Source organism: Sus scrofa, chromosome 5 (assembly GCF_000003025.6).
Source record: "Sus scrofa isolate TJ Tabasco breed Duroc chromosome 5, Sscrofa11.1, whole genome shotgun sequence".
NCBI lineage: Eukaryota > Metazoa > Chordata > Mammalia > Artiodactyla > Suidae > Sus > Sus scrofa.
Window position 1 is genome coordinate 94,015,860 of NC_010447.5, and position 27,393 is coordinate 94,043,252.

At 43.3% G+C, this 27,393-nt stretch overlaps 1 protein-coding gene across 3 annotated transcripts in view; it reads left to right on the plus strand.

The window, feature by feature from the left end:
* The window catches only part of KITLG (KIT ligand), a 93,228-nt gene continuing 66,967 nt past the window's right edge, over positions 1,133 to 27,393 (plus strand). The window contains exon 1 of one of the 3 annotated variants that reach the window (XM_021091141.1): positions 1,133 to 1,735. In XM_021091141.1, the coding sequence (XP_020946800.1) occupies positions 1,721 to 1,735 (15 nt within the window). In that variant the 5' untranslated portion in view covers positions 1,133 to 1,720. The remainder of the gene's footprint in view (positions 1,736 to 27,393) is intronic. The other 2 variants (XM_021091142.1, NM_214269.2) reach the window with 2 other exon arrangements.

The window sequence follows — 27,393 nt, forward strand, 5'->3', positions numbered from 1 at the left end:
GCCCTGGGACTTTTTGGACTATTTAGACTTTTTGGACTTTTGACCTCCAAGCCGTAAGGTAGTAATCTTACGTTGTTTTAAGTGATTAACAGCAGCAACGGAAAATAACACAGTGAACTTCAAATTTTACCCACTTAATTGTTTCTCATGGTTATAGGTTGCCATATTAATTTTTTAAAAAGAACTAGTTAAGTCGAATTTGGGATCCTACTCTTTTATTAAAACATCTAATTCCTAAATTTACACATTATTGGTTTGGGAAAATTGACCTCTCTCAGCCTCTGTTTCTTTTTCTTAAGATTTATTTATTTATTTATTTATTTATTTATTTATTTATTTATTGTCTTTTCTAGGGCCGCACCCGCGGCATATAGAGGTTCCCAGGCTAGAGGTCCAATTGGAGCTGTAGCCGCCGGCCGCCTACACCACAGCCACAGCAACGCCAGATCCGAGCCGCATCTGCGACCTACACCACAGCTTAGGGCAACGCCAGATCCTTAACCCACTGAGCAAGGCCAGGGATCGAACCAGCAACCTCATGGTTCCTAGTCAGATTCGTTAACCACTGCGCCAGGACGGGAACTCCTCAGGCTCTGTTTCATCAACAATAAAATGGGAATAAAAATGACAGGACCTATACAACAGGTTTGTGGAAAAGATTTAGTGACATAATCTATGTAAAGTACTTAGCACGATGCCTGGTATGGCATTAAGTGCATCGAATAGTGGTTTTAACTATTACTGTTGTTGCAGTAGCTTTCCAATTCCAAAACCTCCGACAACAGCAAACAAAAGTGTATCTTTCGAGACCCTGGCTGGATCGCTGACTTCCGCGTTTAATAACCTACCGCTTCTCTTTCAATTTAAATGTCTAAAGAAGCAGCGGTAAACCGTTTTTGGAAACAGCATCTTCCTTAGCAATCTTAACCCTGAGTCAACAATTATTTCGACCATTAAATATTCATTCACTAAAGTAATTGTTTAAAAAAAAGGAGGGGGGTGGAGGCTAAGACAATGGCCCAAGTATAGATCCTAATTAAGTTAAAAAAAAAAAATCCCTAAAGCGGGGCGGGGTGAATTCTTCGCTAGCCCCCCCTCCCCCCAATGAACTATCCCGTACTGCCTCTGCAGAAAAGAGGGAGCTCCCGGACTTAGCGAGCGTGCTAGGTATTTGGTCCGTCCCAGGGCGGTGCCAGGTGAGCCGAGACGAAGCCGAGGGGCCCAGCTGCGACTCTCCGAGCCAGGCGCGCAGTGCACGCGGCAGCTGCAGGGTGTTCGGCTTCTCGCTCCGCACCCTCGTGCCCTCCTAGCCTTCGGGCCGTGCGCGCACCGGCCCCTAAACGAGGGGAAACGCTTGGATTAATCTATCCAACTTCTACGGTATTTGCAGTGCTCCGGCAGCCCTGCCGGTCTCCCCCCCGCACACCAGCAGAGTCTCGCTTCCCCGGGGCTCCGGAAGGGAAGGAGGCGTGTCCGGAGTAGGCGGGAGGGAGCCCTATAAAGTGCTGGCGGCGCGCCGGCCCGGGGCTTCACTCTCCGCCTCGCGCCGGGACCTGGAGCGCCGCGCGAAGCTGAGGCCTTGGAGAGGGCGTTTGCGCTCGGGCTACCCAATGCGTGGACTATCTGCAGCCGCTGCTCATGCAATATGCTGGAGCTCCAGATCAGCTAAACGGAGTTGCCACACCGCTGCCTGGGCTGGATCACAGCGCTGCCTTTCCTTATGAAGAAGACACAAGTGAGTACGGCGCACCCAGGAGCTCGCCGGCACGCCAAGAAAATCGCGCCCACAGGCCCGCGCCTCCCGGCCGCGACTGCTGGGGCGCGCGGGGCTGTGCTGGCTGGACAAGCCCGGAGGGCACCCGGGAGGCGGGCGTGGCGTGCTAGTGCCAGCTCCCCGGCCCGGGTGAGCCGGGGAGAGGAGTGAGAGAGAAGCGTGGGAGCTGGTGTCAAGTTTGGTGCCGCAGCCCCTAAGTTGGGAGCTGTCAGTGGGGAACTGCAGCTCCTGTAAGACGGGAGGATCTGCTCTTTGGCCGGGGAGTTTAAATTATTACGGAAAGGCATGCCTTTGCACGGGAGACATTTTCCAGTGGGTTCCGGGGAGATTACACAACAGCTCCCGCGTGCCACGCTCGGTGGCTCGAGCACCCAGATTTTCGTGCAGCCCTCGAGTGGGTGCAGGGCTCGTGCGGACGCGGGAGCAGCCTCCAGAAGGTAGCCAACCCGGAGTTTCTTAGCAGCCACGCTCGAGTGGGCAGAGAACCTGCCTGGCCAGCTCGGGAAAACTTGGCTCCCGCGGCGTGTGCCAGGTTTGCGGCTCTTGGTGAGCTTCCCCGGAGAGCTCCAAACGGGGTGATACTTCTACATTGCACTCACCTTCTTTCATTACAGTAGAGAAAAAGTTGTGTGTGTTAACTCCGATGGTAGTTATTGAGGTAATTGCCAGTGCTGCACAATTGTGCATTATAGAGAAGGATTAGTGGCTAAAGCGCCGTCCAGGGGTACAATTAGATTTTTTTTCCCCTTGAGGTAGATAACTGGCTTGTCCTTTGGAAAGGGCCGCCACGGTTATTTTCAAACACAGTTCTTTTCTCCACGGCGGGCTGTACCTCTTCTCACTTCTCCCCTTAGGAATTTTTCCTTGTTTCTGCCTCGGGTTGGGTAAGGCTGCCCTTTCACCCCCCAGAGGTTCTGTCGGAGATTGCAATTCCTGAAATGTGTCGGAAGGGTGGAGGTGGTGGGGAAAAGGGTTGTATAAATCCTCAGTTGAGAATGAAGGCATCCATGTGCGGAAATGCTTTATTTAATGGCACACGACGTGTGCCATTTTAAGTATATGTCTAAGCCCGGGAAGAGTACACATTCAGAAGGGAGTAGAAAGACTCGAGCCCATTGCACCCGTGTGGAAAAGAGCAGCGGGGAGGGACTCACCTAGCAGAAAGGTTTGTGTGGTCTCTAGGACCGCTGCTTGGGACCGAGAGAGGAGCAGAACGCAGGTTCCTCTCCCGCAGGTCAGTTTATGGGCAAAGCATTGGACGCCACACCTGAGATGACCACAGGGGGCTGTTGAAATTCGAATGTGAAAGACTGGCGACAGAGGAGAAGTTTTAATGTAATTACTTGATTCGTACGTGCTTTCTGCTTTGTAGACTAATAAGCATGGGCGGGGACCCAATTCTTTGTTATAGTAGCATCTGCTCACTTGAAGGGTGGTGAGATCTGGGTGGAGAAACCCGCTACCTTCTAGTTCAGGGAAAGAGCCTCAAGCTTCCTATTTAAACAAGATCACTGGAGACAGATCAGGTTAATGACCAACACTCCAAAGGGGGGCGATGTGGTATCAAGTCACTTTGAGAGTCCGTAGGATTGATGATCCTTGCACCCTTGCTTTGCAAAACAAATGTGAGCTCTGTAATCGCCTTCCTCACTTGGATTAAATGGCTGTGTAAATCGGATTACAGGCAATAATTCCATTGAAAACGAGAAAGAGGTCGAACTAAACCGAAGCTTCTTGGTGTTAGTGAGTCAGTGCTGCTGACCAGGGACATTGGAGACAGCTAAGCATTTTAGAAATGTGACCTGCTCAGACCGAGGAAAAGTGCAAGCCCTTTGGTGGAACTTGCCTATGTTGAAGGGCTTGAGGCAAAGGAGGGCAGTGCCCTTGGTGAAAGAAGGCATTCATTGCCTGGGATCTAATGACCTTCAAGGTTTGCTTTAAGGATAGGTCTAGCAATTCCGCATTCTTGCACTGCAAAACGGGGGCCCTGGAAATAGCATGAAATGGATGAGATAAACAGCAGAAATGGAACGGGCGCTAAATCCTCATTCGTGTTGTTAAAATTTCTGATCTTAAAAGTTACATTAAAAAATTGCCTATGCAACTCTGTATGGATGGAGAGCAGCGTAAGCAGATCTGACATTAAGACATAAGATCAATTGTTCTACTGAATCTAATGATATCCTTGCCAGGGAGGAATACTTATTAATATTCAATAGTTCGAATAGTCATTGACAAAAATGGCATCAATTCCAGAGCAAATGGTGGTGTGCTCTGCCATTACCCAGGATATAAAATGAGAATTTAATAATAACAATAACAACAACAACAACAGTAATAATAATATACTTTAACTTGAATTACGCAGCTCTCTAAGAATCACAGGGATATCAGACATTCTGGCTTTTCAGTCAAGCTGAATATGGAAAGTCTGTCAACAAACACTTGGGGTTTGATAAATGATTCTTTCATTTATTGAGCACGTGTGATGGACTGCAGCATGTGGGAAATAATTACCTGGGCAGTAGTTAGGAGCAGCAATTTTTAACAACGCATTTAATCGCAAGTCTACAGAAGTGAAAGCGTTTTGCATTTTTCAGATTTCTGAATGTATTTCATTCATATGGTGTGGTTTTATGGTTTGAAGGGAATTGTGTCTCTGGCTTGGAAAGAACATCTCTTTCCGTATCTTTTTTTCAATGTAATACTTTAATAACCTGGCATCTGTAATAACAATTAGGCATCTTAATTTGCAAATCCAATTTAAAAAGTGCTATTACTTTAATGGGCCTGGTGCCATCTTTATTGATACTGTGCTTATATTTTAGGTTTGAGATGGTTTTGTGAGTTTTCCTGATTGCTGTCAGTTTTGGAAATGCTAAGATAGGAAAAATTCATCTGGCAAACAGTGTAGAAAAGGCCATTTTAGGCACACTTTAGTTCTCAGAGAAGAAGCAAATAGAATATTAGCTTTTGTTATTTTGAAGAAAATAGCCCTCTCTCGTCTGTATGAAGTTTGTCATCTGGGTGATGAGGCAAGTTTATAGAAAAGAGCATTTTTAAATCTTGTCCTTAAAATCACTCAATTTGGGATGTATGCTTTGAATAATCCTAATTTATGTAGCTTTTAATTGATACATTCTGCCAAGACTTGAGAAACTCAAGTGCTAAGTCGATTACATTTAACGTAAAACATGGAAAATAACCATATGGAAATCTGAAGGCCTGAGCCAAATCAGTTAGAATTGCCAAATTTAATTTATAACTTAACTGCTGATTTGGAGATAGCAAATTATGAGTCACATTTGTTCTTTAATAACAGGTGATTGAAATCTTTCCATCACCATCGATAATAGTAAAAAATAAATAAATTAAAAAAAAAATCCCTGCCCACCTAGCTAGTCTGAATACTGGGGGTTTCCTGCGTAGTCCGTTGAACCCCATTGCATGTGCCCTTACCTATCGGTATTTAGAGAACACCTGAGACAGAGGGGAGCGATCTTAGGCTCCAGCTTTTGAAGACTTTGATTCTCATTTTCTGTTTTACCGGTGGTGAGACAAATGACATTAGGTGAATGATTGAACTCCTTGGGATTTCTGTTTTATAGTTTGTACAGTGATTACAAGAGTTAGAAAGATTTCTCTCACATGGTGGTTGTAAGGATGAAATGAGATCTTATGCATGCCTCCCAGCACCGTGGTTTACTGCGGTTGCAGTCTGAATTTATCATGTCTGAGGAGCAAATTGCCTTCCCCTAACTTAAAAGGCAGAGGAAAACCAGTTACTGCAAGTAAAATGAGCCCATTTCATAAGTCTGGATCTGTGGATTCCGTCTCATAGGCTGATATTTCTATTCATCAAACCAGGGAAAAGAAAGATTATCCGTGGCGTGGGAGGTGTCAATGTTTTTTAAGTTTTTCTAATAAAAGTGAAAATGAGAGTTAATACTGAAAATAGAAAATGGGACAGTAAATCTCTGGTTTACTGTCACATTTCCACACTCTTGCTTTCTCAGTTCCCCTGTCTGACTCTGAGACACTATTATTTTATTTCATTTTAGGCAGAAAAACTAAAAAAAAAAACCCTGTCCATGGTGTTCTTGAACTTGCTTTCCTGAGTGAGGACAACCATTCATGTCTTCAGGATGTCTTTACTGTTTTGACCAGGCAACATGCAGTGACTTTTTTTTTCCTCCTTAAGTAAGTTAGGGAGGTTTTTTTTTTTTTTTTTTCCCTCCCTTTTTTCGATTACCTAAATGTTCTCTTTTGTAAATGAGGGCAAGGCTTTTGAATATACACCTCTCAGAGCAGTCTCTTATCTTCATTTCCAGTACATGAATCATGAGTAAACCACAGGATCTCTTTTCAGTGTTCATCACCTGTGTGGTCAGAACAATTTAGAAGACAAATGGAGAAACACCGGGATGCTTTTATAATATAGGCTGTTTGCAGGCGTACGTTGTTTAGGCTTTGTCTCATAGAAACCATCCACTGCAGCCTTGCGGATTTTTACAGATGCAGTGAGAAGTTTTTGCCATTTCACTTCATTAAGGTCATGGTAAAACCTGTTCATGGCTTGGATCTGGTGTGGCTGTGGCTGTGGCACAGGCCAGCAGCTACAGCTCTGCTTAGGCGTTGGAAAGGGTTGTCACTATCCCATCTCTACCTGTTTCCTCTGTCCTGAAAACTGGAAGTGACGCGGGTGATTCTTCTTAGACCTTACGCTCTTGGTCTAAAATCACAATGTGTGTCATCTAAAGGAAGACTGTCCTTTCTGTAACTCTCTTTGTCTTTTGTCTGTATTTTACTCTTCTTCCAGGCTGTGACATTGACTTGGTTATCAGGGGATGGTGTTCTTTTATTAGCACAGATGCTATGTTGTATGGCTTGGGGAGGGCTTTTGAATCTCTCTGGACCTCACTTGCCTCCATTATAAAATGAGAAAGTAGGGCTAGGTGAGTGTCCTCCAGTTCTAAAACTCCCCATTTCTAAGGCTCTGATACAATTGATGCTTGGACTAGATGGCATTTGAGCTTCCTGTAGTTCGGCGATTTGTGTAGTCACTGCTTGGGTGTGAATAGAAATGATAACCAGGGAGTTCCCACTGTGGTGCAGCAGAAACGAATCCATGAGGTTGCGGGTTTGATCCCTGGCCTCGCTCAGTGGGTGAAGGATCCGGCGTTGCCGTGAGCTGTGGTGTAGGTGGCAGACATGGCTTGGATCTGGTGTGGCGGCGGCTGTGGCACAGGCCAGCGGCTACAGCTCTGATTAGACCCCTAGCCTGGGAACCTCCATATGCCTCGGATGCAGCCCTAAAAAGCAAAAAAAAAAAATTGTTTCATGATAGGTTTTATGATCATGAACCAGCCGATGGGGAGAAGTGAAGGCGATTTAGACTGCTCTGCTTTCTCCTTTCCACTGAGCTTTAGTATTCTCTATGACAGGAGTGGTATTTACACTGGCTAGTTTGGCAACATCCACAGGAGAAGAGGATCTTTACTCCTTGCAATCTTAAATTCTCTATGTGAAGAAGGTAAGTCGGGCAGCCAGAGGAAGTCATCTTACGTAATTAGGGAATGCCGCCCTCCCCATACTTATTTCTGCCCCTGCAGTTTCCAGCATCTGTGTGCATCAAGTAGAAATGGGGAGAATCTGCCTGTGCAGTAGAAGGAGCTTTGGTGGAGGGAAGCAGAGGTCCAGGTCCTGCCCTTGGCTCTGGCTCCAGAGCCTGTCCTTGGGTCTCAGCAGTCTTGGGCAAGTCTCAGACAAGTCTTGGGCAAGTAAGTCACGGAGCCCTAGTAGTATCATGCCCTAGCCTTATTCCTGAAAAGACAGTGAAGAGGAGGAGTCTGCACCTGGAGACCCAGAGGCTGAAAAGGAGAGAGCGTCCCTTCTGCCTCCAGGGAAGACGGTTCCTGCAGATGGTGCATGGCTGAGTCTGAGACTGTCCTTGCCTTGGGTTTTTGCAGGTCCAGTGTGGTCGCTGTAACACCTCTTCCCTACTCCTTTTCCTTAGCCTCTCTCTCAGATGGGCAGAGCTGAGACCAGGAGCTAAGCTAGTAGCCAGCAGCAGGTTTTCCTTAGCAGTCAGCAGCCACTTTTCTTATTGTTGACATGTGAATATTCCATGATCAGCTAGATCCCTCCTCTAGCCAAGGGGCCATGGATTCTGCAGAAAATAGAGCTGTGCCAGTGATGAAAACACTTTCCTGCTGTAAGTACCAGCAAAATCTAGGGAGCGTCCTACTAAAACCATGTTCAGAATTGAGGCAATGACCCAGACACTTTAAAAAAGCAGCAGCGACTATCTTTAGTTATCTGGATGCAGGAATTCAGCACTTGACTTTGCCAGTGTAGCTGTTGCCTTGGGGCTTGGAGTGCTGCTCATGAGAATGTAGTTTTGCAAGGGGCTAGTTAGGGTGCCTTTTCTGTGTTCCTGGCACACAGACAGTGGCTCAAAAATCTGGCAGTTGCCTTGCAAAGAATGCCTTTGCTCTCTAGGGTGACTGCGCAAGAGCGTGCACAGGACGAAAGCAAGAGCAAAGCAGTCGTCACTGCTCACTTGGAAAATCAAGCCTCTGCTTCCTTCACCTTTGCAGAAAGGGCATCCCCACTGTATAAAGTTTGTACCCCCGAATGCATAATGTGCCCCGCTGGAGACCAGGGAGGGAAGAGCACAGCCTGGAGGGGCCATTGTTTGCTGTGTATCCACACACACACATGCTCTGTTGCCCTTTCAGGAGCAGAAGCTCATCTTCCGAACAAAAGCCCTGTGGATGCTTAGAACTTTTGCCTCTTTTCCACCTTGACAGGACATCTCCAAAGCCAAGGACCTTTCCATTTTCAGTGCCTTGACTCAACTCCAGGACTGAATCACTTCTCATAATTGGCCTATTTCTTCTAAATGCCAGTGTTTGGGTGGTAGTACCCCAGCTTGGCTCTAAGAATTGCAGTGCAATAGTGGCTGTCTATTGTGAAGGACCCCTTTGTGCTGAGCTTTCCACTCTTTACTTGGGGGTCCCTTTCTCAGCACCTTCCTAGATAATTGCCCTGTGAAAACAGATACCTTGATTTCCAAGAAGAGTGTGGAAGAGAACGTAGGTTGTGTTATAAAGGCCTTGCTCTCCCCTCCTGGGATGTGTTGCCCATATGGATGGGTGTTAAAATTTACATTCACGGCAGAACTTGAGATGGCGGGAGGGAGGGAGGGTAGAAATAGTTCATGTGAAATGTTTTCTGATGTGATCTGGGAAACTGAAGGATTACAAAACAAACCTCAGCAGTTACACATCATTATTTATGCTTCTGCGTAAACCTTCGATTTAACACCTCTGAAATAGTCACCGTGTTAGGGGTTTCCATTCGTGATGACCAGCTGAAGTCTCTGCCTTCCTTTGGATCTCTGGTGATTGTAAAAGCTGCGATCTTAAGCCAGCCCCACCCGGAGAGCTCTGATGTGTTCTGTTGACGCACAGGTCACTCTACCCTGTGTTCAAAAGACAAATTATCACCATGCAGGATCTGGGCGGGGGCCTTCTGCCTCCAGGTGGTCCAAAGTGAGTGCTAAAGTGCAGGGATCTAATGAAGGAGTTAGAAAACATTCAGGAAGAATCAAAAGGAGGTTTCGAGTACAATGTCGTCAGTGCTGGATGAAGTCAATTCCATGTAGAAAAGCACAGAACTGTAAAACAGGATTTAGATAAGCCTCCCATTGTTTTTGCAAAAAAATGGTAACTTTTCTTTTTTCAATTCTTAACCCCTGCCCACAAAAGTATTTTTAAAACTTTAGAAAAAAAAAAAAAAAAAAGGAGTTCCCATTGTGGCTCAGTGGTTCACGAGCCCACTAGTATCCATGAGGATGTGGGTTTGACCCCTGGCCTCACGCAGTGGGTTAAGAATCCAGCATTGGCATGAGCTGTGCTGCAGGTCACACGTGGAGCTCGGATCCCACATGGCTGTGGCTGTGGCATAGGCTGGTGGCTACAGCTCTGATTGGACCCCTAGCCTGGGAACTTTCATATGCCATGGGTGCAGCCCCAAAAAGCAAACAAAACAAAAACCCCAAAACTTGGGTACATGTTCGTTCATAATGTACCCTGGTTATAATAGTACTCTGTCTAAACAATACTAGAAAATAGTGGAGTATTTTTTTCCCTCCATCTGAAACTTGGATCTTTTTTATTCTTAAACAACTCCATAGACTTTTCAACCCAAAACCAATCTGACCATTTATTGTTTGTATTTCTGTATAAATGTCACACAGAAATGATTCAGCTTGAAGGAATGATACTTACTCCAGTATGTGTCAAGCATTTGACATTTAAATGTGTAGCCATTTTAAGTAGCTTTCATGATTGTTTTGGTTAAATCAAATCACCCTGATAATAAGATCATGCCACAATGGCACTTACTAGAAAACAATTCCAAGATGAATTAATTCAAAGAACTTTTCTTCTGAGAGGTAAGTGCTGTTTTTTTTTTTCTTTCTCAAGTCCCATTTCACAGATGGGGAAACTAAGATAAGGTCTAATCCTTGCCAACTCCAGGTGTGTATGGTAATGATTAATACCCATTTAGCTGGCACAACCCAGTCCATCAGCGCACCTTATTCTGTGCCTCAAAGATACACGTTCTGCTATAGGAACATTGAAGCAAAAATGCAGTTCAGATATTAAACACAGCTGCCTATAATAGAATTTGGCAACAGAAATTTTGTGATGCCAGTTGCTTAGCAGAATGGCTCATGTTATATGTTCAATAAACACAGATTGAATGTTGTGGAATGAATAAATGCCTGATTTCAGGTTGCTAAGTGTCAATAACCTTTTTTAGAAGTCTTTCTTTTTCTTTTTCTTTTTTTTTTAACAAAAGGTAAATTTTAAATACTGCCCTGCCTCTGTTATACACAGAAACATGTTTGATTGGAGAGGCTACTTTGTTCACCATTTATAGCATTAGTTTTCAGGGTAATAACTAAAATGCACTGTTATTTACTAAGCAAAACTGGCAGGCATGTGAGCAAACAGAAAACACTGAACTGAGTCTGATGTAGTAGCAGTTCTGCTGCTTTCTAGTATGCTCTTTAGTGTTTCTCTCTGAACTTGACTTTCCCAGTCTCTAAAGTGGGTGTACAAATAGCTACCTGTTGGTGGTATGGATGTGATGATTGAGACTGGGGATCTACACAGTAACTTGCTCTTAGTAAATAATCAGTTCCTTCTCTGCAAGAAGAGCAAATCAGGGAACCTTTCAGTAAATCCACATCCGGTCAAACATAAATTCATTGCTGGCAGTTCCTGGCTTTGGCCATAGGGCTTGTATGAATAAATGAATTAAAATAAAAGAGATGAATTCTTTAACTGCCTTATGTACACACGATCTACTTTAATGCTCATAAGCACTTTTAGAAAGTTAAACAGAATTTCCCCAAATTTTAGCTCCTTTGTCTTTCTCCCCTTTCTACAAAAGGTAACAGTTCTACAAAATAGGTCAAAAAACAAGCTGCTTAAGAAGGGAAAAAATAAGAAAGCAATAGGACTAGTTAATAAGTTAATATATATTGATTATTCACCATAGATGGGGCACTGTGCCATACCGCACAGGCATATGTCAATTCTAGCAAAAAATGTGATGAGGTAGATATTATGGTTGACATCTTTTTTTTTTTTTTATTAAATAAGGTGACTAAAGTTCAGAGATTAAGAACACTTGCCCAAGACTAAAAGGGGGGGGAAGCAAGTGGTAGAGCTTGGATTTGAACCCAAGCCTGTTGAAGTCTAAAGATTAGAATCCACTGAATCCCATCAGTAGAATGCGACTATATTAGGTATACGTGTATATACATCACAATCTGTAAGGCCTGAGACTTTTTTCCTTTAATTTGCATGTCAAGATGATGGTTCTTCATCTCATACCTGTTGAGATGAACGCAGGCAAAGCTGAGTTGCCTGGGTGAGGGACAGTTTGCTTGTTACTTAACTCTGCAGGCCCCCGCAGGAGCACAAGTCCGGGAGCGCAGGCTTGGTCCCCAGCCTCTCCCACCTCAGTCTCCTTAGCCATCAAATTCCTGTTCACTGACCCATTTTGAGGGAAGCACTTAGAAACTGTAAGAATACCATTTTATTTCATGGAATTAAGAACTACTGCCAAAACCTTAGTGTCTTTCAAAGGGTGCTTTTTTGGCAGAGGGGAGGTTTTTAAAGATTTGAAAAATGTGTTGCAAAATAACTTCTTGGGCAAAAAAATGCTTCAGGAATGACTATAATCAATTTGTTCTGACTATTTTCACGTTGTTTGCAAAGGCAGTTTGAAGTGGCTATGATCATATTAGAAAACTATTTAGCAATAATGTCTTTATGCTTACGTCTGGTTGTTAAAGCCACCAGCCATTAAAGTCGTGACCTTTGTATTGTAATTCTTTATCAGTCCAATGGCATGAATATTAAAAATTCTTCTACATTAATGGTACCATTTTTTGGAAATAAATGACTGCTGGAGCATTATTAACCGGCAGCAGCATGATGTAATTTATCACTCTAGTAGGAATGAAAGTGTTTGCTAGAAGGTCCTGGAATCACTGAACACAGGTGCAGGAGACGACAGAACTGTGGGTAAACCAAATGGACTGCAGTTAGATGGGCCGCTTTGGTGGGCTAATCCTCTGAGTCTGTCTCCCCATCTGCCAGATAGGGAGCAGTGGTCCATGTCTCTAAGGTGGTTGTGCAGAATACATGAAATGACCCACAGAGAGCCCTTAGTCCGGTGCCAGGCACCTAGGAAATACTAAATAAGTATTCGCTATGATCTTGCGCATTAAACAAGTTGTATGCCCATTGATAGTGATGACGCCTTTCTTAAGAAAGTGACTTTAATTGCAAAGTCTCCATTGTCAGAATGAAAGGGAAAATTGAAGCAGTTTATCCAACCAACTCAGGCTTCTAAGGCACTTTTGTCCCGAATAATTGCTTTCTTTCCCTGCCTTAAGAGAACTCTGAAAAGGAGCTAAATGGGTAGAATTATAATCACAAGATCATTTACCTAGAGCAAAGGGACTTCTTTCTGTCTTGTGCCCAAGGTCACAGAGCTCATGGGAGGTGGAGCTGGCTTATGAACCAGGTGGTCTGGAACCTGAGTCTGAACCTCTAAGCTCTATGCTGTACCTGGAATGGGGAGGGGGGATGCGGGGTGGTGGTGTGCATCCACGAGCCCTTCCTGTGCACTGGGGAGTGGTCTCCTGCTTTTCCCTCTCTGGGAGGAGGCGTCACCTTTTGCATCAGTAGAAATAGAGCCACTTGTTGAGGGAGAAAGGAAAGATCATGGCTTTGGTGTCAAAAGCACCTAGGTTGTACCTCTGGCTCTTGCCTCTACCTTGCCCAGGGGTCTTAGGCAATTTATTTAACTTGGCTTAACCTTAACCTGAATTTCCTCTTCTGTAAAAATAGAATAACAATACTTTGCAGGTTTCCTCTCTGCTTCTTCCACCTCCCCCTTCCTGTTTCCTCCCTTCCTTACCTTTTTAACCTAGAAGTAGTTAGTCATGTACCTGCTTTGTGATGGTCACTCACAGAATTGTATGGCTATAAAAAAAAAAAAAAAAAAAAAAAGGACTTTTCAGACTTAACCGTATTTTCCTGCTACCCTATACATGTGTTCCAGTGTTTGACTCATTGGCCTCATGTAGACACTCAGAGGAGCATGGACTTGGGAGTGAGAATGAGGCTTTAGTCCTCATAGCGCTTGTTACTCACCAAGGCTCATGGGCGTGTTATTTACTTTTCCGCTGGGCCTTGATGTCCTCATCTGTACAATGGAGTAATAAAGGTAATAGTACATAGTTGGAAGAATATAAAGATTCAATGAGGTAATGTATGGAAATAGGCTGACGTCGAACTGATGGTCAGTAAGCGGTCGCTCTAATGGTCAGGGACTGGATTCTGCCAGCGAACATCCGCCTGTTTTTCCGTTTGTGTGATGGCAGTAATAATTTACACCTGTTGTCATTGAACAGCAGCGAGCGTATGGGTGATGATGGGAAGTGGGGTGTGTAACCATGAACGGAGATGAGTGAGGGTCTGCATAGGGGTCAACATCTCCCTTGGCAACCAAGGATGCTGACAACCTCACCAGTTGTACGATACAGGAATTAGCAATAGAGCAGTGCTCTTCAGACCATGCCGTTCCATTCGGAAGCCTCGGGGCTGACTATTATTCCAATCCTTGAGAGATGAAAAATTCACACTTTCTAAACCCATGAAAGCTTCGCGTTTATTAATGTCTTTCAAAGGGAGCCTCACACTAAATAGGACGTATTAATGGCTTTGGAGACACATGGATCTAGAGTGAGCTCTTCTAATTGGGTGACGTAGTCTCTTAATTCTTCTAACAGTCTGATTTTCCTGTTTGTAAAATGACATCTGTAATAGTGCCTAGCTCTCCAGGTGGTTTTGGGGATTAAATGAGCCAATGCATGAGAAGGGCTGTTGCCAGGTACCCGGAAAACATGGGTAAATGTTAGCTTTCCAAGCAAACTTAATTTATGTATGCAAAGTTTGTGTGTGTGTGTGTGTGTGTGTGTTTCACATGTGTTGAATTTAGTGAGACTGTATGATCAAGAGTTTGGGAATGTTTGCATTATGAATTCAGGTTTTACTTACTAATGGGTGATTGCGTTTAGTGTTTGAGGGCTTGATTGTCCAGGTTAATCTTCAAGTAAGTTTTAGATCAGTCAAGACAGATGCAAGTTACTTTTATCAGTCCATTACTTAAGGTAAACAAGCATTTCATTCTCTGACAGAACATTAAACTGTTATGTTCCTTTTGATGGGGTGCTGACTTGTTCAAAACACTCCTGAAAGACAGAAAACAGCTCCTGTTTTCCGACATTGTATAACCTGAAGACTGTTTCTAGTGGTTTCTTGATTGAATCTTTGACTGTCACTCCCTCAGCAATTAAGTTATCAACCCAGACAAGTGTGAAGTAACTGTGGGTTCATTTCCAGAGTGGGATCTAACACAACAACTTGGGCCAAAACTGTACAATCAAAAGGCGAAAATCTCTTTTTAAGTGTTGGAAAAGGAAAGAAAAAAAAACTACATCCATTCTTTTAAGGCCCAGTGAAGAATGGGACAGAATCATTGGCATGAGTTATTTTTATAAGCTGCTTAAGAGGAGAGCTGGATGACAAAGGGGCTTGCTAATTTTGCGTCTTTCCCTAGCAGTGTGTGTCTTGGCACTTGACAGGCAAGGTAGGAAAGTCAGAACAAGAACTTGGTGACCACCCAAGAGATCCACATCCTAAATGGAGCAGTGTGGTGCTGATAGGGGGTTCGCCTCGCCAAGGGGATCTATTTTATTATCCAATAAAATGAAGAGTAAATGCTATAATTTTAAAGATTCTCTCTAATGCACCCAACTGAGATGATTAACAGAGATCTGATCATGTGACTATCCTGGTTAAAATCCTCCACTGACTCTGTATTACCTGCAGGATAAAGTCCAAACCCTCAACACACTACACGAGATTCTCTGTGATTTGGTTGTTGCTTTTCGCCATGGGTCCCTGGGTGGTAGATTTCGTTCCTCTAACAGTGTTGACTGGAGAGTGACATGCCCCACGCTGTACTTTGTCTCGAAGGGCCTGACAGCCTCTCTTCATCCTCCAGCTGATCTGGCTGAGATGATTTCTCCTCTCAGAAACCCTTCCTGAAGTCTGTTTGCTCTTTCTTCCCTCCCCCAACTCCCCTGTGGTGAGTGACCTTACCCTGTGCTTCTATAACAATCAAAAAAAAAAAAATTGTATATTGGAAACAATATAATGGAATTATCTCCTTACGTACCTGTCTACCTGGGTAAAATTGCCTCATGTGGGTATCACCAGCTAGTGGCACAGCACGCAACTCTTAGTAAAGATTTTTGGAACCAAGCTATGAGTTAATGAATCACATCAGATGTATCTTTGACTGAATCTTTGACTCTTAACATTCTAAGCATGGATCTGAGTATTACATGCCTTCTGAGTTCAGTTGACACCCAGGAAGGTGACTGGAAGGTAGGAGCAACTTTTGAACGTGACTGTTACGCACTGATACCCTTCATAGGAGGAAACATATAACATACCCGCGATACCGCCTGTCACAGACATACATTGTTCAAACATGATTCTGTTTGGAGAAAGAACTGGGCCACTTGAGGTTGAGACCATGGATTAAAAAACCAATAGAGTGGGCCAACGTGCTTGCCACCTCTAAGGAAATAACAAAATAGGTTGAATAGCAGGTGTCAGCTGATGCTTGTTAAGTCAAGATGATAGAGGCACTAAGAGCCAGAGAGATTTTAGCAGGTAATACTGTTGCTGCTGCTGCTGCTGAAGAAAAGCTGATTCTGATGCTCATGTGCTATGCCCTGTCCTGAGCTAAGTTTGTTACATAATTTTATCTCCCCTGATTCTCTCCCATCTATGAGGGTGGTTGTCTGATCCTACCATTTACAGAACAAGAAATGTGGGCCTAGGAAGTTTGAACAAGTTGCTTAGCTTCTTACAAGTAGTCAGTCTTAAACCCATCCTTTTGTTTGGTGTTACTATTGCTGCCATCTTTTCCTTTCCCTAGATAGGATGTGTTTCTTGATACATACTAATGAATAAGACTATTATAAGGACAGTAAACAAATTCCTCCTCCCAGCTCACCCATGTTCAAGAAGCTTCCTTTCATATTTTCTCTCCACAGTTTGTGTTGGTTAATGGTTAGCCAGTGCAATAGACAAGGAAAGATGTTGTGTAGGTTTAGACACTGATGTGTATAATCTCTATCAAGAAAGTGTTGAAAGAAATGAGATATGAGACCGTAGTCAGTATGAGAATTTTAGATCATTAAACTTACATGGTATTTATGGGCTTAATTTGCGGTGAAGGCATTTAGCAAAAATGGTATTTCAGTACTCCAGATCAAAGATGTATTTAAATTTGGAGGAAGAAAGTTGGAGATGGATTTACAAGTGATGTTTTCAAATTTCAGCTGTGATTAGAAGCCACCGTCTTAATAACCTAAGGCCATAATACTACTGCTTTACAATAAAATTCCCTGAAGTAATATTGTATAGAGCCTGTGTACTTTAAAAAAATTCACGATGCAAAATTTTCACAAGTGCTGAAGTTTTTCAAGTTATGCAACCTTGTAGCATGGCCTATTTTGCTTTTTTTTTTTTTTTTGAATCAGGTAACCTGCTTGGTTTGGGGCATGGAACTGAAAGGTTAACTGGAACCCATAAAACTTGTCAGGTCTTAAATAATCACTGCATTACAAAGAGCAGCATCTACCTCCTGTCTCAATTTACAAACAAAAGCTCCAAAAAGGACCATCCATGAGAAGGAGATGTAACATTCAAAAATCAAACCATGAAGTAGATGTGCAGAATGGCGAGTGCAGACTTGGCACTTGACTTGTACAGCAGCTGAAGCGTGTCTTTTAAATTTCATTTAGCTGGATGCATGGCCCTGTCTTCATTCCCGAGGAAGTAGATTCCTTTTGCTCCTACATAGTGAAAGAATCTATTTGCTCTCCAAGCAGTCTCCTTGTTTACATTTATTCCTCCGTCCTCTTTGGAGTGCTCAGCAAAGCAGCTGCTGTGAAAGAAGCCCAAAGGCTCGCCTACCTTCTTTTCTGATCCACGGAGACTGTTCCTCCCTTCCCCCACTCCAGCATTATTCAGCATTAGGACTTGAAGGTTTAAAGGACATTTTCCATATTTTTTTTCTTTTTTACCAAGGAAGCTTAATTGATCACCTTCCCAACTCATCTTTGAAGAAGGATTTCAGAACACAAAGTAGTGTATGTACGTACATTTACTTTTAGTTTTTACATTGACTCAGCACCTTTTAAAAAAAAAAATTGTAGAAAGAAATGTGATGCCACCCCTCACATGCTGATACGTGGTGAGCCTTTTATTTCTGCCCTACATTTTTCTCTACGGAATGTGGGGTCTCTTCCTCCATAGGGCTGTCACAGAGAGTGCTAAGCCCAACTCCGTGGCATGGTGGTGAAAAATCAGAGTAAAAAATCTTGCCACTTAGTCATGATGATTAGCAAGAAAATGCAATACTAAAGCCTATTTTTTTGGGGGGAGGGGTGCAGAGGAAGTGTCATTCCAGCGCACTCTTGAGTTGTGTGGCATGCAACTTTCTGTTTCTTGCAAACAAGTCCTAGGAAAAGAGAGCAGTGATATTATGCCATGTTACTATGAAGAAAAGGGAGTCAATTTTATTCTTTAGTCAAAGTAGGTCTGGATGACATGAAAAAATAATTTAGGTCTGTGAGGGTTTTGGTGTTTTGTTTTTTTTTTTTTTTTGCCTGCTTTGGTAGGGATGACAGATAAGTCAACCAGTGCTTTGAGAAGAGATAAGATTAGCATTTAAAAGCTTAACCTTTGTCATCACTTCTGAACTTGCCTGCTCCCTAGTGAAATCTATTCCCTGCATGTGTTTCCAGTGCAGAATCACCATGAATAATTTTTTTATGAATGGCTGCTTTAGAGGTTTTGATGGATTGCAGCTCACTGGGGATACAGGGAGAAATTTATAGATGCATATTTGATGGAATTCTAAACAAAGCACAGAATTGTAGACCTCAGAGGCGTCCACGGAATTTAGTATAGGAAGGTATCTGCATTCCAGCTCCATGTTTTTGTTCTTTTATTTTTCCTAATATGCCCCTGTTGGGTCAATAAGGGAAAGTAACTACACATTGTACTCATCTAGTTCCTTTAGAAAGGGAATCTGGGGATTTTACAGGCAGGTTAGTACTTTGGATTATTACCACACTTTGGCTGCATCTGTCAGGAAAGGCATTTTCCTCTGGTTGTTCATTAAAAATAGTTTATTTATCATTTACTACAAACAAAGCACAGTGGGAGAGTTGAGAGCTACATTAGTAAGAAAAGCAGTTAAGTTGTTCCTGCTCTTCATGGGGCTTACAGTCTGCTCTTGGTTTTATATCTTTATTTTCCATGTTCATGGAGCTAGAGAAGTATTTCAAGGTATGAAGGAAACAGTTAAGAGTTCAAACTGAAAAGAACATAGCTATTGTCACATTTGGGGTAGTGAAGAGAATGTTGCAACGTTACTCACTCTTGGCATCATTAGGGTTTAACAGTGATAGACCTAAGAGTGCGAAGGATGGCAAGAGTTTATGACCAATGGGTGAGCAAAACTCTCCTGTTTATCCTTCATTCATTCTAAAAATGTTCATCAGAGACTTCTCTGAACATGGCATTGCTCTACCCATTCTGGACAAAACAGCCTTATGGTGCTGAAACTCAAGTGCAGGAGGCAGATAACAAGCGAATCTGATGAGTAATGTTGCAATTCCATTTCGTGAATATGGACCCTATCTACTAAGGACTGAATCTCACACTAGCCTGACTTTGTGCCCTGTTTCCCCCCTGAGTTTATTCAAACAGGTTAGAGATTGCTATGACTGTGGTCAGTGCTATACGAGAGAATTTTTCTGCAGATTTTAGTGACAGTTGGCCATGCACAGCTGTGAAGGAGCATGTCCTGTGAGTGACTAGCAGGTCAAGGTACTAGAGATAAGAATTAACAGTAACAGAATCCTCATCCTCACTCCCATTTACATGCTTGTCAGAAGGAATAGATGGTAAGAGCGAACGAACTGAGGAGGCAAGACAGTTTCTCATCATTTCTGATTGAGTGCTTGAGTGGAAATTGATCTGAGAGTGCTGGGAAGGCTTCTCCTTGAAGGTGATGCCTGAGATGAGTCCTGGATCATCAGAAAGAGTTTCCCCTTTGAGAGTCCAAGAGGAAGAAAGCTTATAACAGTTGGTGCAAAGGGCTTAAGGCAGGAACCCATTCCCCGTGTTTCAGGAACAGAAAGGAGGTCGGTGTGGCTGGAGTATAGTGAGGACAGAGGAAAGGGTAAGAATGAGCATGGAGGAGTTCCCATTGTGGCTCAGTGGTAACAAACCTAACTAGTATCCATGAGGACGTGGGTTCGATCCTGGCCTTGGTCATGGGTTAAGGACCCAGCATTGCCATGAGCTATACTGTGAGCTCTGATCCAACGTGGCTGTGGTGTAGACCGGCAGCCGCAGCTCTGATTTGACCCCGAGCCTGGGAACATCTATATGCTGCTGCTGCAGATGAAGCCCTAAAAAGCCAAAAAAAAAAAAAAAAAAGGATAAGCACGGAGGTGGGCAAGTGTACGTTAAACAGAGCCTTGTAGACCAGAGGCAGAAGTGTGCATTTTATCGCACATGTACAGCAGGGCAGTCAGAGGTTTTTAACCAGGTGGTGCTGTTTGTCTTTCCAGAAGACCACACTATTGTGAGAAGCAAGTATGAAATCAAAAAAGGCAATTTATTTATTTATTTTTGTCTTTTGTTGTTGTTGCTATTTCTTGGGCCACTCCCGCGGCATATGGAGGTTCCCAGGCTAGGGGTCGAATTGGAGCTGTAGCCACTGGCCTAAGCCAGAGCCACAGCAACGCGGGATCCGAGCCGCGTCTGCAACCTACACCACAGCTCGGCAACGCTGGATCGTTAACCCACTGAGCAAGGGCAGGGATCGAACCCGCAACCTCATGGTTCCTAGTCGGATTCATTAACCACTGCGCCACGACGGGAACTCCAAAAAAGGCAATTTAAAGGCTCCTTACAGTCTTCTAGGCAGGAGTGATGGAGCTCGGTGCAGGTTGCGGTGGTACAAGACCACAGGGAGGGAAGTGAAAAGTTTCAAGATTTCTTTTGCCAGGGAACTAATAGGATTTGACAGGCCGCAGATGGTAAGAGGGCGAATGGAAAGAATCAAGGATGGTGCCCAGAGCTGGGACTCGAACCACCAGACGTCAGGTCTGAAAATGACATTGAATGGAGATCCCTGTCAAGGGTGTGTTTGAAAAGACAACAGTCGTAATAACACAGTGGACAGTTATGAGGGTGAGCTCGTTGTCAGATACGAGATACCAAGTGTGAATATATGTAATTTTTTCGAATCCTCAAGGAGCTTGTGAACTAAGTTCTATTCTTAGGCCCGTGTTACAGGTAAGGAAACTGGAGCACAGAAGAATAAAATAACTTCCCAAAGGCCCCAAGGCCAGTCGGTGGCAGAATAGAGATTAAAACTAGAGCAGCCTGCATCTAAGCACGGCCTCTCAGCCCCCACGCTATACCGCATTCTCTGTGCGTGAGTAAACACACTGTTTTCTAAAACTGTCTGGGATTATTACCTAAGCTAAAGCTGACTTTTGAAACCCTGCTGTTCAGGTTAACATTCACCCTTTGCCCAAACAATTCAGCCTCCCTTTTGCTCCAGGTAGAGATGAGCCTGCCTGCTTTGGGAGAGCTGATCCCGAATCCAGGCCCAGGGGTCAGCTTCACAATCTCTTTTTATCCCCTTGCTGTGCTGATCTTTAATTTATGGCAGTGACAGAACATAAATGGGGTTGTGACATATCCACTGTTAGTATAGCTTTTAATTTTAAGGTCAACATTAAAAAAAAATTAGCAGTCATGATAAAATAACTGTGGGCATGCCTTGTTTTATTGTACTTCCCAGGTACTGCATTCCCCCCCATCCTAGATACTGCATTCCCCCCATTCTCCCCCCCCCACCCACCCACAAACCCCACAAAGATTTATGGCCACGCTACCTCAAGAAAGTCTGTCGGCACCACTTTTCCAACAGCATTTGCTCATTCTCTCTGTGTTATATATTTCTGCTGTATTTCAAATTGTTCATTATTTGTTATGGGGATCTGTGATCAGTGATCTTTGAAACAACTATTACAACTTGCTGAAGGCTCAGGTGATGGTCAGCATTTTTTAGCAATAAAATATGTTGTAATTAAGATAAGTGCATTGTTTTAGACATCATGCTATTGCACACTTCAGAGACTATGGTAAGTGTAAATATAACTATTACATGCACTGGGAAACCAGAATATTAGTGTGACTCACTTGCTTTATTGCAATAGTCACTTCACTGTGGTGGTTTAGAACTGAACCCACAATAGCTCCAAGGTATGCGGGTATAGCATTAACAGTCATGTCGTGATCTATTTAGTACCAGTTCTCTTGTGGGTACTTGATAGCATTGTCTTATTTATTAATCTTTGCAAAAATCCAAGGAAATGTTATCACCTTGAGAAAAACAGAGGCTCAGAGAGGTTCCATCATTTGGTCAAGGTTGCAGCATGTACGTTTCAGAACCGGGATTTGAACCCACAGCCTGCTTTGCTGATGTTCTTCTTTTCTAAACATCATCTCATCTCTTTCATAAGCAAAGAACCTGCAGTTGACATGTATTGTTACCAGAGGAACATGTCCTGGGCATGTCAAAGGCAGATGCTTTGCTGGGCTTCAGGTAGTAGAATTGCATTAACATTTTCTTGGATTGCCAATCAAAAACTGCCTTCTTAAAATTTTTTAAAAAGACCTCTATTCACAATTTGAATTTTGAAATACTGATGGAAAAACATAGGGTAAGTTTAGACTAACCTCAATGAGAAATAAATGCTTAGTAACTTGGATTTTTTTTCTCTCCTAGAATTGTTTAAGGTTTAGTTACAGACAACATAATCCACTCTAGCTCTTTTAAACAGAAAAGAAGATACTAAAGTGCATTTGATAGCTTATAAACCACTGGAAGGGCTAGAAGAGCAGTTTAAGATTTCAGAACAGTCTTAGCTCTCAGAACCCAGTCAAGTTCAAGGCCACGTGTAAAGCATCTACGGCCAATGCTGTATAGCCGGGACTGTTGCTGATGGCAGGGGCTTGCTGCCCCTACGACCACCCAGCAAAACGCACGCCCAGCATTCATCTAACCGTCTTCCCCTTCAAATCTTGCAGAGTTGTTCCTGACTGATGAAACTCAAGTTGTATCTGCAGCTGTAGCTTGTTGCAGAGGTGTCAGAGACATGGGGATGCTAATTGTGCAGCCACTGAGGTACAGAACATGCTCAGAGAGAGCAGGACTGGGAATTAAGAATCAATTCACAGTATGCTCTCCACTTACTACATTGAGCTCTTTTCAGATTCTTCTAAATCAGGAGTAGCTAATATGTAGCTCTTGAACCAAATGCAACCTTGTATACCTTTTCAGACAATTTTTGTTTCCTCTAATGCTACCCCTGAACCAGCAGAGCCTAAAATGGCATGTCTCAGACTTGAGAGTGTACCTAAGAATCTTGTTAAAAGTACTCATTCCTGAGATGGACCTTCAGAAATTTGGAATCCACGTGATGCCCAGAAATCTGTACTCTAAATAAATACCCTCTCCTCCCACCCCAGATGATTATACTTTGATCTAAAGGTAAGACAGCAACTCCCCTCATTTCAGATGGGGCACTTCCTTGAAAGGCAAGGATATTTCAACAGTTTATTCACTTCGGCCAGAGGCACTTGGTGTGTCCAGAATACATTGCATAATCAGGAAAGTTCTTGCAGTGACCTTTGCAAATCTGGCTTGTCATCTGATGCGATGGAGAAAACGATCAAGATTGTGCATGTTCTTTGAGCTCATGCCTTTGACCTGCTGGTTTTGATGATATTTGGAAGCAGTAACAGCAGAGTATAAAGATTTCATTTATTTGTAGTCAGAAACCCAGATGGGAAGAAAAAAGACTTTGTTGGAGATTTCCTGAGCTGCTTCCTCAGATTGAGTCTTCTTAAAAATTGAAAGGACCTGTGAGGCTAAACTTGTCAGACTCCCAGTGGGTGATCTGACAAGACATCTGAGCATATTTAATTACAGCCACAGGGGAAAAAACACAAGAAGTTCTAGGAAGTTCAGGCATTCAGTCCAAATTCAGTGCCTGGGCTCAAATAGCAGTGAGAGCCTACTGCACTCATTGTCCCATCTCATTTGTTTGGAGTTCAAAAAGTTGTACAGATTTTAATGATGTGTAGAAACTATAATTTACAGGTCATCACAATTTCAAAAGTGAGTTAGATAGTTGGAAGAATATAAATTAGGATTTAGGTTTTTGTAGCAGTTGTCGGAAAGTGACAACCCTTAGATGGCACATCATGATTCAATTTTAAAAGCAACTAATTGGCATAATAGTAAACAAAGCCATGACAAAAGAATCAGTGCCCAGGAAGTGCCGAATTTGGCTATATGACGTGCTGAATTTGGATATGTGGATTTCAGAGCTGTTACTTTTGTGTGTGTGTGTGTGTGTGTGTGTGTGTGTGAGAGAGATATTCTTATTCTTGCCAATGTTGAGGGCCTGCCGCTCTTATTTTTTAACTAAACATATCAAAAATAATGGTAACAGATATGTAAGGCTAGGTTCAACATTGAACTAGCATCCACCAGTCTTCTAGACCCATTTGGTTTGTTACACATCTTCCTTATAACATTGATTAGAATTAGCCATCAACTAGCATCTCTGTCAATTGCAGTGGGTTATACTCTTGATGGGGAATCTTTCGCTCTGCTTTTATATAGTTGCTGAAGACTTACATTTATGAATAGCTAATGACCTATATAGTACCATTCTTTCCAATGAAATAATCTATACTGCTGGCACAAACTCTTACTTTATGATATATGTCTCTATTAAAAATAATAGTAAAACTCGAGCCCTTAGACCCTAGGTTCTAGCCTCAAGTAGAAGTCCTTTGTAGGTATTTTCACATAGGGGCAAAGTCTCTGAGCTTACCTGATTCTCATTAACCCCAGCCGAGTCCCCCATGCACAGTCCATTTAAGGAAGAAGAAGGCTTCATTGGTCATTTTGGCCCCCATCCTTTTCCTCTTCTCATCAACCAGGACTAAAGTTAAGCTTTTAGGCCTTCCAGATGTCACACACTCTCTGTTTTCGTAAGCCCTTGAAATTCCCTCACTCTCATTGACCTCCGTGGTCCATCGGCCTTGGCCTCACTCCAAGGCTGGCTCCATTAGGTACTCTGAAACAACCGTCAGGTTGACATCTCTTAGTGCTTGTTTTATCAGTCACACTCTCCCCTTTTTACCTTTCTTTTCTGTTGGCCGCAGTACCCCCAGATCAGCTGATTTGCCTCCCACATGGATGGCTTCTCATTCTCTCTCGTCGCCTCTGCAGATGGTTCTTCTTCTTACATGACAGTGTTCTCCAGGGGTTCCGGTGATCACTTCCAATCTCCAGCGGCCACTTCGACATAGCCTGGCTCAAGGCGTAGCACCACTTCTGCCTCGGTCACCCAGACTGGACCCTGGAAGACATGTGTGACTCCCCTTATAAACCCCACCTCCCTTCTGTCAGTCTCCCAGATTCTTCTTTCCTGCTTCCACATCCGCATGACCGTGTCTGTTTCTCTCCACTCCCACTGCCTTTTGCTAGTTAAGTCCCTCCTCATGTGGCCTCCAGATGACTCCACTGACCTTCACACTGACCTCTTGCCCCCAGGCTTGTTGCCAGCCTTCCCACCCCATCTTTCCTTCATTCTGATGGCCATTAAACTTTGCAAAAATAAATCAGATCTTGATCCTCCCCTGCCTAAAACTCTTCAGCAGCTCCCCAATGCATTTAAGATAAAATCCAAATCAGTTAGCAAAATTGGGAGGGCCTCTGCTTATCTTCTAGCCTCGTTTGTTGTTGCTTATTCCTTGAAACTCATTTTTTCATTCATGTCATAAACATGAAGGTCTGTGAAGATGCCTCGTTCCCTCTCTTCTGTGGGCACCCACTCCTTTACTTCTGTTAGGGGTCTTCGCCCCAGCTCCTTTGACCTGGCTACCTTCCACCCACCTTTGAAAAAAGATGTCATCTTCTCCCAGAAGCTCTTTCGGAGCCCCTCCCTCACTCTCCCCACTCCCCATCCCCACAGTCAGGTTCAGCTGTTCTTCTGGGCCCTTCGCCTCTTGTAAGCTCTCTCACCCTGCTGTGTTTGCCAGGAACTAGAGCTTCCTGAGGCCATGATGGTATCTTCTGTTTCTTTACCTTCTGTACTTATCACGTGGTCCCTATGCGTCTTTTGAATAAGTAAGTAATTCTTAGAAATATAAAAGCACTCAATTTTGTTTTTTATCAAGAAGGAATAACTTATCACTTCATTTTTGAGCTCTCCTCTCCCTCTAGCTATGGATTTTTTTTTTTTTTTATCAAGTATAACCTGATGTACCTGCACTACTTGTTTACCCAGCCTAGTCATAATTTGACATTGTCGTTTCAATTAGAAACTGACGTGGTTAGAGAGACCTTATGCCTTCCACAGCCTAGGCATTTTAAATACAATTTAATTGTTTATTAGATAGAAATGAAGTCAGTTTTTATTATCGGACTGGCCCAGCGTTTTTCTTTCTAGAGTAGTGTAGGTATTGGTTTAAAGTCTGTTCACGCTGGGATTTACTGCAGAGTGGCCACAGACCAGTCAGTTAATCTCATTGCATTGTGTTTTTCTCCCTGTAAAATGGGGTAATAATGACCTCCCTGGGTGATGGAGGGTCCTGTGACGTAGTATCTGCACGCTGTCCTGTGTATGATCCTTAGTAGGTGTCCATAAGTGTGAGTCATTGCTCCCCTTAAAAGGCATTTACTCGTAGAGTAAGGACTAACTCTCATGGGGTGACTCCCCCTCCCCCCTTTTCCCCATAGACTGAATACCTTGACCTTCTTGCATTCTCCTTGTACGTTAAAGCCATTGTCCGCCTTTGTAATATTAAGCACCTCCCTTTTAGAATGTTCAGATTTTGTTACCAGCGCACACGTGCCCATATTGGAAAATATTTTACTTCCCAAAAAGATCTGCAAGGAGAAATTAGAGGATTTTAGTGGCACCTCTTGGACTTTGACCTGATGTGAGTTTCACTCTCCTGGCCTGTTAGCATCTACTTTCCTGAACCAGCAGAAAAGACAACCCATCTGCTGTTTCCTTTGCCCCTTTGCAATTACTGGACAGTCACTAGAGAAGAATCTGAATCAGTGTAGGATGATGAGGTGTTTTCTTTATACTGTGAAATGGTAGAATCTTTTTGAACCATAAAAAATCCAAAGGAAGTCTAGAATCCAAAAAAAAATCTAGAATGGAGTGGTTATTCACTGACTGAAAATCTGTGGTTAATTTAGGTCAGGAGTATCACTTGTGGAGGATCGGGTTCATATGTCCTCAGAAAACCTGAACTCAGGACTAGTTACTCTACCTGTATATTGGTAACCTGCTTTCCTGGCTCTGGGTAGCTGAGCCAGTTGGCTCTCTTCCAAAGCGCATTTGGGCTACAAGGGAACTGCCTGCTTTGCTAGCTGGCATGTGAGATTAGGGAGAAGATGAATGTTGTTTTTGGCAGCAGCTGCTGTTTTGTTCGGGGCCGTCCTAATACCATTTGGTAGTTCTGTGCATAAAGAAAACGAGTTTCACAGACACCCCACTTACCTTTTTGGCTTTGAGAAGTCTGTAAGGTGGACGCTGGCCAGGCGTCTTTTAAAATCGATTCTCACATGCATAGAAAAGTATTTTGTTCTTTTAATTTTTTTTTTTTCAAGTTTAGAAGATTGGAATCTTCTGGTTTCTCCAACAGCGTGTGTCCCCCTGATGTTCTTGGGCTGCGTGCATGTTAATTTCTACTAAAGGAAAGGAGTCTGCAACCTGACTTCTGTGTCATAACACATGTTCAGATCAAGTAAATAAT